The sequence below is a fragment of the Saccostrea echinata genome, unplaced genomic scaffold (genome assembly GCF_033153115.1).
Source record: "Saccostrea echinata isolate AGI-Se365-2 ecotype Australia unplaced genomic scaffold, CSIRO_AGI_Sech_v1 ptg000014l, whole genome shotgun sequence".
Taxonomy (NCBI): Eukaryota; Metazoa; Mollusca; class Bivalvia; order Ostreida; family Ostreidae; genus Saccostrea; species Saccostrea echinata.
This window is the reverse complement of record NW_026889763.1, coordinates 5,163,635-5,179,616: the sequence shown is the minus strand read 5'-3', so window position 1 is coordinate 5,179,616 and position 15,982 is coordinate 5,163,635. Positions and strand designations below refer to the sequence as shown.

Below are 15,982 nucleotides of genomic sequence, written 5' to 3'. Positions count from 1 at the left end.
CTGACACTTCAAATCATACACTGGTTAAAGTTTGTATTCGTAAAATGTGGAATTAAATTATTAGCTATAGTTTAGAGTTACCTTCAAAAATGAAATAGAAGCGAATTTAAAACCAAGATTTTCCTTAAGAAAAAATGTTTTATGTACAAAATTATGTTTTATTCATTTTTGTGAAAATGACATGCCTTACACTGATTTTTTCATTGTGTAATATAAGGCCATTATTAAGCAGGAACATAATTTTTTCTCACTATATTTCAGAAAAATTTCTATAAATGTGTTGTTATATTCCTTAACCAGTTGCAAAGATATAGTTAAGACTGATACTCTATGCATTCGATTCTACATATGCAAAGTGCAAAGACAATCTTAATTTACATTCCAAAGTTGTCTCTCTTTTTTCAACAACAACAATTCAGAGAATTAATATCTCCTGCTTAATGAATGGATAATTAGTGGGTGGAAGACCTAAAGACGAAGATTAAGGAAAGGGAGGATTAAAGTTGACCTTTCACCTTTTGGCCACAAAATCAAAAGGGTTTCTAGCCTTGACCTTTGACGTCAAAATCTGTAGGTCTTCTTTAAAGTAGCACACAACAATCTTGAAATCAGTTTTAAGTTTTAACTTATATCTTTTGAAACACACAAAATAGATAAATAAATTTGTTATAATGTCAATATTACATGTTAATATCAAATAACATTCGGAACAATAAAATAGACTTTGACATTTATTTAGTATACTCTGCAAAATAGGAGCCATCCCATATATTGAACATCTGGGAGCCTAAATCTTGAATGTATTTATTTCATGTGAGTTAACTCTCTATAATAAAATAAAACTTTTGCATCTCTTATAGCTAAAGAATTTTGAACACATGTACATGTATAAGTAGTGTTCATACGATATGCATAATAAAGGTCAAATTTTGAGGTTAAAGCTTAAGTAGGATGATGTCATTAACGATTCTTTAATTTTTTCAGTCATTTCACTTAAAACGTAAAATATCTCAAACTCATAAGCAAATTTTCATCAGGTCAGTAATATTAAATTTCTGTATCATTTCAATTATTCAGTTAAATTTTCTGAAGTTGGGATTAAACATCTTAATGTGTAACATTTTTAGCCATACATTTTCCCTGCAATTATTCCAATTTCTCATCACAATAAGCACAAAATTAATATGCATGTATAATATACAAGTATCTAACTGAGATTCAGTAAAAAAAAATAAATACAACCACATGGTACAAACACTTGTAATGTCTCCAATTAAAAGTTAATTTTATGTCTGTTTAATTTCACACTGTTCTTACTGGGGTCTGATATGTTATTTTGAAACTACATGTATGTGGGCAAAACATTTGAGGATAGATTTCTATGAAATCACATGGTTAGCGCTTATGATTCTTAGTACAAATATATTTTTAAAAATATGAATGCGAGCAATAATTTATCTTATATCTGTTTGTCAAGTCGAGTCAGAGGGGGTTATAAATTTTCACTACAAAAGATGATAAATCACCAATAAACCAAAGCTTTAAATGCAGGCAGAGTGACAGACACACAGACGAACATAGAGACCTAGATTTAAGCAAAAGCGGGGAACCAATAAAAAAGTATACATGTATGTTCTGTTTGTGAAAAGATAATCAATATAGATATCGGCTTACATACCAAATTTTCTTCTAGTCCTCTTAAATTTTTCAGGAATATTAGTTATCTTATTCAATTATGCTTCAATTATAATTATTTGATTTAAGGCTATAGAGATACAAAATGATACAAATACCCATCCTCCCACCCCACCCCATGTACATTTTTGGACATTAGATGTTTTAGTCAGTTTAAAAACATCCGCCCCATCGGGTCTATATGCCACTTTGGACACAAAATTTAAATACAATATATCAAGAAAAGAAAAAGAGCATAGCCTTATAAGATATAAAGTTATAAAAATAATAAAAATAAAAATACATGAAAATATACATAATAAAATAGTATAGTACAATATATATATATATATATATATATATATATATATATATATATATATATATATATATATATATATATATATATATATATATATATATATATATATATATATATATATATATATATATATATAATTTAATTTTGTTTGTATTCTAGCCTCTGATTGGTTAATATCCAAAAAGGAACACAAATTATTTCTGTATAACCTGGTTTGGTATGGGGACACACCCCCCTGACAACCAGCTGAATCGTCTGTATCCATGCAATGCTCTCATTTCCAGTCCTCGGGATTCATGGAAAATTCCAGATTTAATAAATGTACCTTTAGCTTCAAACAATAACTCGGATCTTACCACATGCAAACAAAAAACATGGCTGCTAGGACTATGTATCAGTTTTTACCTCCCCTTGCTTCCCATCACTTCCGTTACTAGGGTTGTATTATTGAGCGGCAAATTTGAACTAATAAAAAGCAACGAAATTTTACACCCACAGTTGTTTAATGATTTTAGAATTAAATTATAAGGAATGACTCTAATTCTTGGCCAAATTATTCGAGTATAACCTGGTTTGGGTCAGTTTACGCTGTTTTATAATCCGCTTCGCGGATTATAAAGCGTAAACTGACCCAAACCAGGTTATACTCGAATAATTTGGCCAAGAATTAGAGTCATTCCTAAAATAATGGATATATGCCGAATACTGTTCTATATGTAAAATTATCAGACTGTTTGAGGCCCGTTAGGGCCGAAAACAGTCTGATAATTTTACATATATAATTGTATGAGGCATATATCTTACTTAAAACATTGCTATTTAAATGTCCAAAAGTTACCTGGAGGAGTCCGATAATTACACAATAGGAGTTCAGACATCAATAGTTTTCTACCTGAAACCATCTAATAAGTAGACAAAAGAAAAGAGAAAGTTTTTTTTAAGACAGTAAAATCAGTGAGTGAACTCTTTTGTTTCATTCATTCAATGGCAGTCGTTTGGCTTAGCAGGAACTATGGACAGTGGTCAGGTGATGAGGGGTTTTTTTTATGATTCGGAATATTTTTTTTTTATTATTAAGTGCGTTTGACATTGATACAGATACAGTGTTGGATGATATCTTCGAAATGCATTTAAAGTAATAATGCGGATTTTTATCTAAATTTTGATTGGATGATATAATGAAAATCTTGGGTTTTAAAAGTGCGGTCATCATGGTCATTGGAGAACAAACCTCGTTAAATGAAGAGATTCGCAGACTGGTTCTTTATCAGAAATGGATTTAAATTGGCTTATTCCCAGTGATGTATCGAAAACGCTTTGCAAAAAAAAAACTGAATGGAAAAAGTGTTACTTTTGAGGAAGTTTAAGACTCCAGTTTCTTCTTGGATTTGCTATTTTTAACTTAATTTCCTCGCGTTCGCTTACCCTGAATTTTTTCTCCCTAACTTTTTTTTGGTTTCTGGACAAATTAAACCTTGATTTCACTCTTGTTGTTGTTTTTTAACTACTGTCCGATTTTGTTATCAATGCCGTCCGATAATATATTATTGGACTGCTAATCATTATTATCGGACGACTACAGGTAAATTTTTAGACTGCAAGAACAAAGGCATGACGTCACAGTAATGTTTTAAATATATATATATGTTGTGTTAGTATGCACCTTGTGTGCTAAGTTCAGGCACCAGGATAATGAAACAGACTTATTTTCAATTACATGTAAGATGTTTATCAATTTTCAACAAATAAAATTGATTTGTTTTAATCCAAGAAAAGTGACTTCTAATGTGGGAATGGCAAGAGATAACAACAATTTTTCAAAAATAATAATAATGAAAATTTAAAGCACACATTTTGCATTTGATGGCTCTTGACCTTAATTCTCTTCAAAATAGTCTTGATAATTATTTTCAGTTTAAAAGTTAAACCTGTTAAAAATGAGTCGGGAAAAAATCTATCTTTCAGTGAAAATAATTTGGAATTTGCTAAGCCATGTAATTTTGTTATATATATATATATATATATATATATATATATATATATATATATATATATATATATATATATATATATATATATATATATATATATATAAACTACAGAGACAGTTAAGGTGAAATTCGATCAAATTGCTTTTAATTGAAAAAAAAAATTATTTAAAAGTACAGGAAACTACAAGTACATATATTTTCTTGTTATTATGATGGTAAAACAGAACACTATTCTAATATGTTCTCATGCACTCGCCGCTGTTTGGTTTGTAATTCTGGGGTATTACCAAAATCAATAACATAAAAACTTACGACTTTTCAACTCTGTATACAACCATTCCCCACGATAAATTAAAGTCCAGGCTTTCTGACATCATTGACAGCTGCTTTTTCAATAAAAATGGAACTCGTAAATTTACTTACCTTGTCATAGGTCATTTGCAAAATTATTTTGATAAAAAAAAATCTGATTGTATACACAAGTACTCCGAAGTTGATATTTAAAAAGATGCTGGAATTTCTGATTGACAATATCAACGAGGTTTTTGGAGACCAGGTCTTCCAACAATCTGTTAAAATTTCCATGGGTACCAATTGCGCCCCGTTGTTAGCAGACCTGTTTTTGTATTCATATATATATTCAAAATTTTATACACGAGTAAAAAAAATATCTTGCTGTGGTCTTCAACTCGACATTTAGATAAATCGACGACGTATTATCAATTAACTAGTTATTTCCATTCATATGTCGACACGATATATCCCAGTGAGCTTGAAATAAAAGATACTGTACCACAGAGTCTTGTAACAAATCTGTTTCATATTTGGATATTTTACTAGAAAAAGACATTAATGATAATCTAACAACCAAACTTTATGATAAACATGATGACTTTAACTTTTCAATCGCCAGCTTCCCTTACTTATGCAGCAATATACCCTTATCACCTGCATATGGGGTGTATATCTCTCAGTTGATTCGATACGCAAGAGCATGCTTTAGTATGAACAATTTCTAAAACGAGGTAAGTTATTGACAAACAAGTCGATGAAACAAGAATATCAACAGTCTCGTTTAAAGTCATCATTTCGTAAGTTCTATGGTCGATACAATGACCTTGTCAGCAAATACAATCTATCATTAAGTCATATTCTGACTGACGTTTTTCAAACTAATTGTTAGGCCCATTATTACACGCTGAATTGTCGACGGATTTTTTCCGTTATTTCCCGATCATGACAAGGAGCACACGGCGGGTGTGACCGGTCCTCCATGGCACCTGATCCCACCTCTGATGTTTTTGGAGGTCCGTGTTTGCTCTGCTCCCGATATGTATTGTTTTAATGGACTTCGAGCTTGAATACTGTTCGTTATCTCCATACTTCATTAATAAGTTAAAATTGCATCATCGATATTAAGCAGACCAGATCTTTTTTTAATCATTAGCAAGCTTCAAACTCAACGGAACTGCTCTTCAATTGAAATTCGAGTCTTTTGGTGTATATCATTTCCTCTGCTTTCAAAAATATAACATTTTGCTTCTCTCTGAGCTTGTCTCCTCCGAAATATTATTACACCGTTAGTGCGTTTGTTTGTTTGTTTGTATGTTGTTTAACGTCCCTCTCTCGAATTTTTCACTCACATGGAGACGCCACCAATTGCCGGTGGAGAGCTGCAAATTTTGTCCTATACTCGTAAGTAGCACTGTAAGTCAAGAAGGGGTCTAACTTTAGAACGGCCTCGAATGCTCAAGGTACGAAATATTATTACACCGTCAGTGCATAAGTAGCACTGTAAGTCAAGGAGGTCTAACTTTAGAACGGCCTCGAATGCTCAAGGTACGAAATATTATTACACCGTCAGTGCGTAAGTAGCTTTCAATAAGGAATATATCATCCATTCAGGTAATTGATGAACATTCATGAAACTGAACATTTAAGTGATACGATCTTTTTTTTTAATTTTGTTTATCTCAATGTGAAATTGTAGAAAGAAATAGTTGTTTATTTACTGGTTTTTATAAAATTTGTGAACAGGTTTGTTAAACCGAAAGTAGAATGTTTTGCCCACGGGGACTAGTAGTTGGAGTCCATAAGACATTTATCATGTTAACGATAGAATATTCTATCTAGGGGACTCAAGGAAGTTAATGTAAATATAGAGTATGTACTCAATATTTATATGAACAACTTTCACATATACATGTATACTAAATTACAATATCTTCCAGTCCCCATGGTTTTGGCAATTTGCTCATATTATTAATATTAAAACTGATAATGTTGAGCAGAACAACTTTGAGCGTCTTTAAGGAATAGTAAAAGCTACTCAAATTTACTTCAGCGTCGTTAGTTTTATTGCATTATCTATGAGTAACATAAATTTATTTATGGAATTTTAAAAATTTTTAAATTGAATTTTTTTAAATTTATTTATTTATTTATTTCAATTGTTTGTTTTTTTTTAAAATCTTTTTTGTTATTTTTTTTTTCCGTAAGAGGGTTAATTTGACTGTAGAAATATTATGTATTACTGTGGAATCATTAAAATTCGTGGGGGCCAATTTTCGTGGATTGCCTTAATTTTACAGGTTCGTGTGTATGAGGTGCCATTTCTATATTTTTGAGGTATTTTTTGATATCAAAAAAAGAAATCTTGATATCAATAATTCGAATTCTTGATATCAAAAAATAATTCTTGATATCAAAAAATAATTCTTGATATCAAGAATTTGAATTTTTGATATCAGAAAATGATTTTCTGATATCAAAAATTCGATTTTTTGATATCAAAAAATGATTTTCTGATATCAGGAAATCAAATTTTTGATATCAGAAATTAATGTAGATTTTCTGATATCAGAAAATCGAATTCTTGATATCAAAAAATCATTTTCTGATATCAGAAAATCGACTTTTTGATATCAGAAAATAAATTTCTGATATCAAAAAATGCTTTCGAATTTTTGATATCAAAAAATCGATTTTTTGATATCAGAAAATATGAGTGAAATAAATAGAACTTACATAAATGAATGCTCCCTTATTCCGTATCAATGGTTAGTTTACTCGTATTAGTGTCATCCTGAATACCGATCCCGCTGCAACATTGTATGTTCTGTTACTTAACTTTGATATGTGTTATCAATTCATAGTTGATTGTCTAGCCTAAAGCCTTGTGTTTTCTTAATAAAATTTTTGTATAGATTAATGCAAGGAAATAAATGAATATACATAAATTGATACGTACATGCATTTACAATGCTGATAAGTTTGAAATGTCCGAATTCCAAATAAGTCTTGAAGCCTCCTCGAGTTGTAATGACAAGAGATTCGTAGGAAATGACAGTAAAAATGAATAGAGTAATTAACACTTTATGCATTCATTAAGTTCTCTTTACATCATAAACACCGAAACTTGTAACCCTCATTTTGTAACATATACAAGTTCGCCTTTCCACTAATTCTATAGATAATAGTATAAAACCCAAACACAGGGGAGCCCTACTTCTGTGAAAACAATCTTGGGGAGAATAGATTATCTGTATGAGCCTAAACACTAATATTTTTTGAATTTCTGATATCAAAAAATTGATTTTGTGATATCAAAAAATCCAGTTGAATTTCTGATATCACAAAATGATTATTTGATATCAGAAATTCGAATATTTGATATCAAAAAATGATTTTCTGATATCAGAAATTCAAATTTTTGATATCAAAAAATCTCGCTTATTTTTTGATATCAAAAAATATATTTTCTGATATCAGAAAATGATTTTTTGATATCAAAAATTCGAATTTCTGATATCAAAAAATCATTTTTTGATATCAGAAAATACCTTAAAAATATTAAAACGGCGCCTCATACGTGTGGACGCAATGTCATGTATTCTTTTAAACCTACAAATGGAAATATGACTTTGTTACCCTAGGTAATTAATTCGAGAAGGATGTTAATTCTTGGACAAGATGTACCCACAAATTCCACGAAAATTGATCCACCATGAAATCTAATGATTCCACAGTATCAATAAAAGAATATATTTTTGACATACATGTATGTTTATAATACTATGATATAAATTATGGTTATTTACATAAATTGACCAAAAAGGGTGCACATGTACTTATCATTGCCAATTTAAAAATCCTTAATTCTGATCTTGATACCGATATCAGTCCTGTATCAAATGATTAAGATGAAAATTTTTAAAACAACCATGTCAAAATGAGCTTAATTTTAACTATACAACATGATATGTAAATTAATATAATTAATTTTAGGTTCAAGTAAGGATGAGCTCAACCTATGATGTGATGAAGGGAAAGCCATGGAGAGCTGTTAACTTTGACTGGGATTTTTCAATTGGTGATAATAAACTTAAGAGGGGGATAGCAATTATACAAGAGAGACAAAATATTGTTAAAATGTTTAAAGAATTAAAGTTTAACATTTACCCATCAGAACAAGCCAAAGATACAAGAAATTTATCCAAGTCCAGATTTTTGGATGTACTGAATAAATGTAAGTAAGTGTTTAACTCTGAATACCACAGAATATCCATTTAAATCTACCATACACTATACATTGTGAATGTCATCTCGCAACATCAGAGCAGAGACATATCGTTCTAGTCAAATCTACCTGTCACAAAACCATATCCTGGACAGAACTTTGGAACCTTTGCCAGTTGTACAAAATCAAAATGGAGTATAATGTTGTCCATGATCAAAGGATATGTCTGAGTTTGGAGTCAAGGTCGTAACTCAAGGTCACCAGGCAGGGTAATGTTGACAGGCTTACTGGGCCATATCAATGAAAATTAGCACAGAATATTTCTGGTATATACATGTAACTTGGAAATCAAATGTGAGACTGGAAAGTATGAATTCATATTTAGTATGTCATTGCTCAAAGCTTATGTTCATGATATTGACACAAGCTCTTATCTCAAAGGTCGAGGTCGATAATTACTGAGATAAATTGTATTCTCTGGCACATTCTGTAACTTAAACCTTAAATTGAATGATGCTTTCAAATATTTTTGCTTATAGTCTAAAGCTGCATCATGATCTTGACCTAAGGTCATATCTCAATGTCATGTAAGGTTACTGGACAATATTAATGAGCTGATGACATTTCAGATCATAAGAAATCACAAGTTTCCCATGTAATGTTGCTTCAGGTTTGATCAAAACATTAGGTTATGGCCATTATTGGGAGGGGGGTAGGAGTTGTAAATAAAACTGTATTGACTTCTGGAAGAAAATGAAGGCCAGCATTTGTATAGTAGACATAAAGCCTCAATATACTGAAAATTGTTCAGTGTTGTTTCATTTTTTTTTTAATGGGGAAGGGGGGGGGGGGGGGGGGGGGGGTAAAGGGAATAAGAGAGTTTCATTGGTGTTAATTATTAGAACAATTCTTAACATTACTTGTCTAAATGATGTTTATTTAACTTGATCACAGATGTTGGGGAAAAAAAATTATAAACATGAAGCTATAACTTTTTATAAGTTTATTTTTTTGTGAAACACGGCACTTCTATTATATTTAAAAATTGGTTCACCCCTTTGTGATTTGATTATAATTTATATAGATCCTTTAATGTTTGTTTAAGTTAAAAGATTTTGCTGTGAAGAACCGTGTGGGTGCATTTTGGTGACAGTGTCTTCCCACGGAGTCATCATACGGCAAGACGGACAGACAGATGATGTGGAAACATACGAGGATTACGTCTTGACACATCCAGAACCAGACCAATCAGGATTCTCACCAGAATTTAAAGATGAACGGGTCTCAGTTCGGGAAATAGTTGAAATATTCAGAGATCCTAGATTAAAAGGAATACCAAAAATATTCTTTATTCAGGTACAGCTGCACTTGAAAGATTTAAACTTGTAGGTACTGTAGAACACCAGATTTCTGTGACATTTTATCAAGCAAGGCAAAATTTTCTCATTTTATACATTCATATATATATATATATATATATATATATATATATATATATATATATATATATATATATATATATATTCTCCTATGGTTTATCATTGCATATGATTCATCCAATGACTTGTGCCTTTTCTACTGGCCAGGCCATGGGAAAGGGTTTTACACTTTTCAAATATATAAATATGAGTCTACTTTATTTAAAACTACAGAAAGATTTGCAATTTTTACATTAGAGAGCAACAATATCTTTGTAGGCATGTAGAGATGACTCAAAACATAACACCACGGGAAGTCAGGGATTAGATGAAGGTGTACAACTTTTTGTTGAAAAGGATGCAGAAGAAAGTAGACCAAGTAAGTTTTAATTTCACTACATCATGTTTTCCCGTAATTTTTGTTTACCTGGTCAAAGACTAAAAAAGCTTATGTTTTGGTACGGGTTGTCAGTCTGTCTGTAAACAATTTTTCAAAACTGAGACTATTTCAGAACTGAGTACAACTTCAAAACTGGACTACTTCTCCAACAAATTTAGTCTGATTTCAGTTTAACCTGGTACACAATTAGACGACATCAAGATACCTAATTCTGCATGTCATTTTTTTTTTAATTTTATTAAACAGTTGCTTTCTTTTAAAATAGAAATTTCTGTTGTATTTTTTTTAAAATCAATTTTTTTTTTTATTTTTTTTTTTTTTTATTTTATTTAACAGTTGCTTTCTTTTAAAATAGAAATTTCTGTTGTATTCTTTTAAAAGCCTACTCCTCTCTCAGCTTTATAGACTGATTTCAATCAAAGGACTGCAACTAGACCAAAATACATAACTCTGTGAATCTTTTTTTTTTAATTTCAAGCAACAGTGTTGCCATGTTTACACACAGAAATTTTGTAAAATTCTTTCCAATCTAATTAAAATTAGATCTTTGATCCACTCCAACTAGATCGCTACACACTTTGTGAAGTGATAGATCTAGCAGATCAAAGATCTAATTTTAATTAGACTGAATTCTTTCAAAAGCCTACAATTCTGGTCTTACTTCAAGAGGATATTCAAGTAGACTATACCAATACTCATAACTGACTGTCAATTGGTGGAAGCTTTTGATGAATGATGTGACCAGGGCTACTAAAATTAGAAATTTTTGTGAAATTCTTTCGAATTGCTACTGGTACTCATCCTGCAGTTTGGGCTTGATTTTAGTAAAACTTTGTACAAGTTTAGAAAATGTCAGAATACATTATCTCTTCAAGTAAACTTATATGAAAGAAAGTGTTTCAAGTCCTTTTGCAACTTCTGTCCCACCTTAGAAAGTACGAACAGGTAGAGCTACATTCTCACCAGAGACTGTCGGTTTTCATTATGCTCTTATTCCTCAATAAATGTTTGATGATCTTTTTGTCTCTCAAGAAACTTCGGTTTTGCCTCCAAAACTGAAATTGTTTCCTATGGGCTTTACATCATGCAAAAAATAGCTAAACAGGCAGTGTTGATCTTAAAAATAATCTTTTCAATAGTAGTTCAAAAGTGACAGATTTGCAACTTAACAAATACTTAATGCATCCAAAATATTGTAAATATACTTATTTTAGCAATAATCATAGTTTAGGACCTTTTGCACTGCTTCTTGTCTGCTAATTCAAGTACAATGCTAATATATATGATCTAAATTTAGAATGTGCTAAGTTTTGCACATTTACAGTATGCATCCTTGTACTAGGTTCTCATTCTGAATCAGTTATTCATTTAAATATGTCTGTGAAAGAACAAGGTTCACTTAAGACCTTTTTTGGCCCTGTGAATTTCTGAAAAATAAAAAATGCTCAGTTTTAGATGAAAATACATTAAATTTTACTTGGACCCTTGCTGACTGCATATCTATTAAAATTGACGTAATTTTTTCACTAGTTCATGCATTATGACGTCATGAATTGCATCATTATCCCCAAATCCTGACAAATTCTTCAAAAATGGCCAAAAATTTAAGCTGTTCTTCAATATTTTGCATAGACCCCAACCTCTGATCTAAAATGTTGAATTATATAATGAAAGTACTGTTTCAGAGGATTATAATCCATGTTTTATTTTTTAGATCGCAGGCTGGGCGCATATTTTAATCCTTTACTAAAGGTGCTCAAATACACCCATTTTCGTCAAAATTCAAGAACATTACAATTTCACAAAGCCACTTTTTCAATACCTGGACTCCAAGAGAAAAACTTTTTTTTAAAGGAAATGAAAGTACTAACTGAAGTCTCTTCTTTATATTGGTGCTTGAAATGAGACATTGGGATTTGGTCAGTTAATTGGTTTATCGACAGGGCCATTTTATGGAGTTAGTGAACCTAGCTCTTTTCACCAGTCTAATTGATATCTAATCTTTCAGATATTTCTGTTCCGGTTCCACCAGCACCACCTGAAAATAAAATTGTATACTCACCTCCCTGTATTGATGATAGTGTAATAGTGTTCTCAACCCCATTTGGTAAGTGGTTATGAGTATGTTTTGTATTAAAAAATAAAAGGTCTACTAGATGTATTGATGTACAACTTCTTCTCTAGAACCATTTGACCAATTTTAATATTTTTGTATTTTCTCATAGGCATCCAGCAGACAAACTGTTAACTCAATAAAAATGAACATCTACCCCCCCCCCCCCCCCCTTTACCAAAATTGTAAAATTCATATCTTCCTGGTGTATGGTTCAGCCTCAGGATGTGACTAAGTTAGTCATATATTGAAAATTCATTTTACATTTCAAAAAATTAATTCCTGAAATTAAACTTAAGGATACACTGGATGTATTCAGACAGAATAAAGGAATGAGAGGAGAAATTAGCATGCCCGGCTTTCTCTTGCCCTGATATTTAGGTTACGCATCTTTATATACTGATGAAGGCAATAGGAACATCAAGAAATTACTGGCTAGGTTAAAAAATACACTACCAAAGCGTTAGACTGACCATTGGGACCAGAATACAAAATGCATTATCAAGATACATTGTACTGTATGTGTACTTAAAAAAGCAGGCTTCATATTTTAGCAGCTTTGACATGGACAACTATGCGCTAATTGATGAATACCGCTAAGAAATCATTTAATTATACAATATATGGCACGGACGTATGTAGTGCTAATTCATGATTACGCCAACAACTCCATACCCCTTGATTGCGCTAAATTTTGAATACGCCAATTTATGTACACTTACAGTACATACAAGTAAGGTATTCAAGTCTTTGTAGTGTTTTTTTTTACCAGATTATTAAGCTACATTTTGTCACAATTAACAATACAGTATTTATTTTTTCAGGCTATGCAGCAGGTTTTGAATCAAGGAGAGGAAGCCATGTTTGGAGTGATCTTACTATCAAATTTAAGGAGGCTCAGAGGCCTTTAAATCTTCTGAATTTATTGAAAGAAACCAACAGAGAGCTTTCTAAATCTCAGCATACTATCGATAAAAATGAAAAATCAGTTGTATATAAACCTTTACTCAGTATCTGTTATACACTTACAAGACACATTGTGTTTGAGGTATAATTAACAGCTGATTAAAAAATATGTGTTTTCTCTAAATTCTGTTTTTATGAAGAGATGTGCACATGTAGCAGTCTATAATGTACTACATTACTGTAGATTCCTTATTTTTCGTGTGTACTTAATATAGCAAAATGGCTCTTAGACTTCAAATCGCAAGAACAATAATTATTCATGAGTGGACAGTTGATCGAGGATCAAGAAATTTTATATGGATTTCAGTACCATATTAAAAGCGAGTAAATTTATGTCGCGAGTGGTGCTTCTTGCAAAATTACACGATAATTCCTCGTGTATATTTAGGAATCTTCAGTAGGCCTTTTCAGACAAGAGATATTACATTTTGCAATCAGTTATGCATTGAGTGTAAAAGAAGGTTAACATCATCCACATTTTTTGTTTTCTTGTTTATTCACCAGTAAATCCTACTCATTTTGACTTTTCCATCTCTATCAGTAATGTTATACCTGATCATGATAAATATATCAGTGTGCAATACTTCAGGTAATCTAAAGCCCATCAAAAGGGGGAGCTCTAGCTGTTATAATTTTGATTTTGGACTGCATGGCTATGACACCACTAACAATTCCACATCAAAGTTACTGGCATTAACTTCATGAATGCCAACTAATTGTCTTTTCAACTAAACAACACGTCTTAATTTGTGAGTGCTTCGGAAGAGGTATTAAGATAAGAAAATATTACTGTTTAATATTTAACAGAATATTAGTGTTCATGTTATTTGTGCATTGTAATACAGCTGAACTTCGGTATCTCGAACACCAATATCTCTAATACCATGGATATGTGGATGTGATTTGGAAGTCTCTATCACTTATTCTTTAAGTATTTTACCCTAGATATCTTGAATCTTCAGATATCTCAGTTTTTTTCTCATCCAATCAAGTTCGAGATAACAAGGTTTGACTGAATTAAATTATTGGTTAAGTGGCAATGAAAGGATGTAACAAAACAGTTATTGACTTGAAATTTTGGCAGCAACATTTTTGGCTTTAGGTCCAAAAATTCAAATTGCCTTCATACTCAGTCAGCAGCTTGTCATATTAAGTGTTTGATTTTCATATTTTGAATGTGATTAGATCTGATACTCCGTACTCCTTCTCCATCAAAAATTAAAATATCATGTTCCATGTCTTTATTATAATGTACAAACTTTGGATTATGATTAAAAGTTGAATGACTTTGTCATATAATATTTCATGTATTCTCAATTCTTTATTTTTATATTAAATTTACTGTAAACCTTTGTGTGCCTTTGTTAATTATTATTAATTTATTTCATATTATAAAATTACGTGGAGTAAATACAAATGCAACAAAGAGCCTTGTAGATAATTAATCACTTAAAACATTTGGTCATGTAATCATAAAATTTACCAAGCATCATGTACCCACATTGATGGTAAATGAACTTTATCACTTTGGACCCTTGAGTTTCAGACCTTGCCTTGTTTTTGGGGTGGTGCTTATAATTCACAACCTTCACTTCATTACAGGAAACTTCTTTTTATGCCCCCATAACCGAAGATTGACCATAACTTTAGAATGGTTGGCACTAGGGCCTTCATATTTCACTTGTGTATTTCTTATAAAAGGAACTTCCCTTTAATCTTTGCCATAACTTTTGAATGGTTGGTCCTAGGGCTTTCATATTTAACAATTTTTTTCTAACAAAAACTTTCTTTGGGTATCAACAATTTGATTTAATGAACCTGAACTTGGAGTTTGACCTACTTTTGAAAACTTAATCATTGGCCATAACTTTCGAACACTTGGTGTTAGAACTTCATATTCCATAGATGTATCCCTTGTAACAGGACTTTTTCCTGGTAGTACCAATATATTTTTTACTTCATTACCCTGAGCTTGAGGATTCACCTACTTTTGAAAAACTTTAACCTTGACCATAATTTTTTAATGGTTGCTGCAAGGGCTTTCATGTTTCACAGGTGTATTCCTTGTGACGACCTTTCTTTGGGTTCCCTTGAACTTGGGAGTTTGATTTGAGAAACTTAATCCTTTGACATGAGCTGCCATATGGTGCTTCACATACCCATCTCGTTTTCAAGGACTACACCCTTTTTAGTTCACCTGAGTGGAAGGCTCAAGTGAGCTTTTCTGATCAAAAAGTGTCCTGCGTCCATCCGTCTTTGTGTTGTGTGTTATCTGTAAATTTTTCACATTTTCCATTTCTTCTCCAGTACCACAGGGCCAATATCAACCAAACTTGGCACAAACATCCTTTGGTAAAGGGGATTTAAGTTTGTTCACAGGAAGTGGCCATGCCCTCTTTCAAGGGGAGATGATAAAGAATTCATGAAAATTTGGTGGCATCTTTTGAAAATCTCTAAAAGCACTGGACCAGAAAAGAAGAAACAAACATGTATTTGAGGGCTTTATTACATACTGTAGATTCAAATTTGTTCATATCATGACCCCCTGGGGTAGGGTGGGGCCACAAAATGAGGTCAAA

General features: G+C 31.5%; 1 protein-coding gene across 1 annotated transcript; it reads left to right on the top strand.

Annotated features, from left to right (window-relative positions):
- The first annotated feature begins 5,847 nt into the window (after positions 1–5,847).
- Positions 5,848–14,735, top strand: LOC133187139 (uncharacterized). The gene is made up of 6 exons (XM_061322497.1): positions 5,848–5,892; positions 8,275–8,515; positions 9,612–9,862; positions 10,204–10,303; positions 12,333–12,431; positions 13,262–14,735. The coding sequence occupies exons 2-6, from the start codon at positions 8,287–8,289 to the stop codon at positions 13,489–13,491; spliced, it is 909 nt and encodes a 302-aa protein (XP_061178481.1). The 5' UTR covers positions 5,848–5,892; positions 8,275–8,286; the 3' UTR covers positions 13,492–14,735.
- Positions 14,736–15,982: the final 1,247 nt, after the last annotated feature.

Bases quoted from the DNA above. Each gene is read 5' to 3' on its own strand.
- LOC133187139 (XM_061322497.1), top strand. From the start codon at position 8,287: ATGAGCTCAACCTATGATGTGATGAAGGGAAAGCCATGGAGAGCTGTT. The intron at 10,304-12,332 runs GTAAGTTTTAAT...CTAATCTTTCAG, and splicing joins TGCAGAAGAAAGTAGACCAA to ATATTTCTGTTCCGGTTCCA. The intron at 12,432-13,261 runs GTAAGTGGTTAT...TTATTTTTTCAG, and splicing joins AGTGTTCTCAACCCCATTTG to GCTATGCAGCAGGTTTTGAA.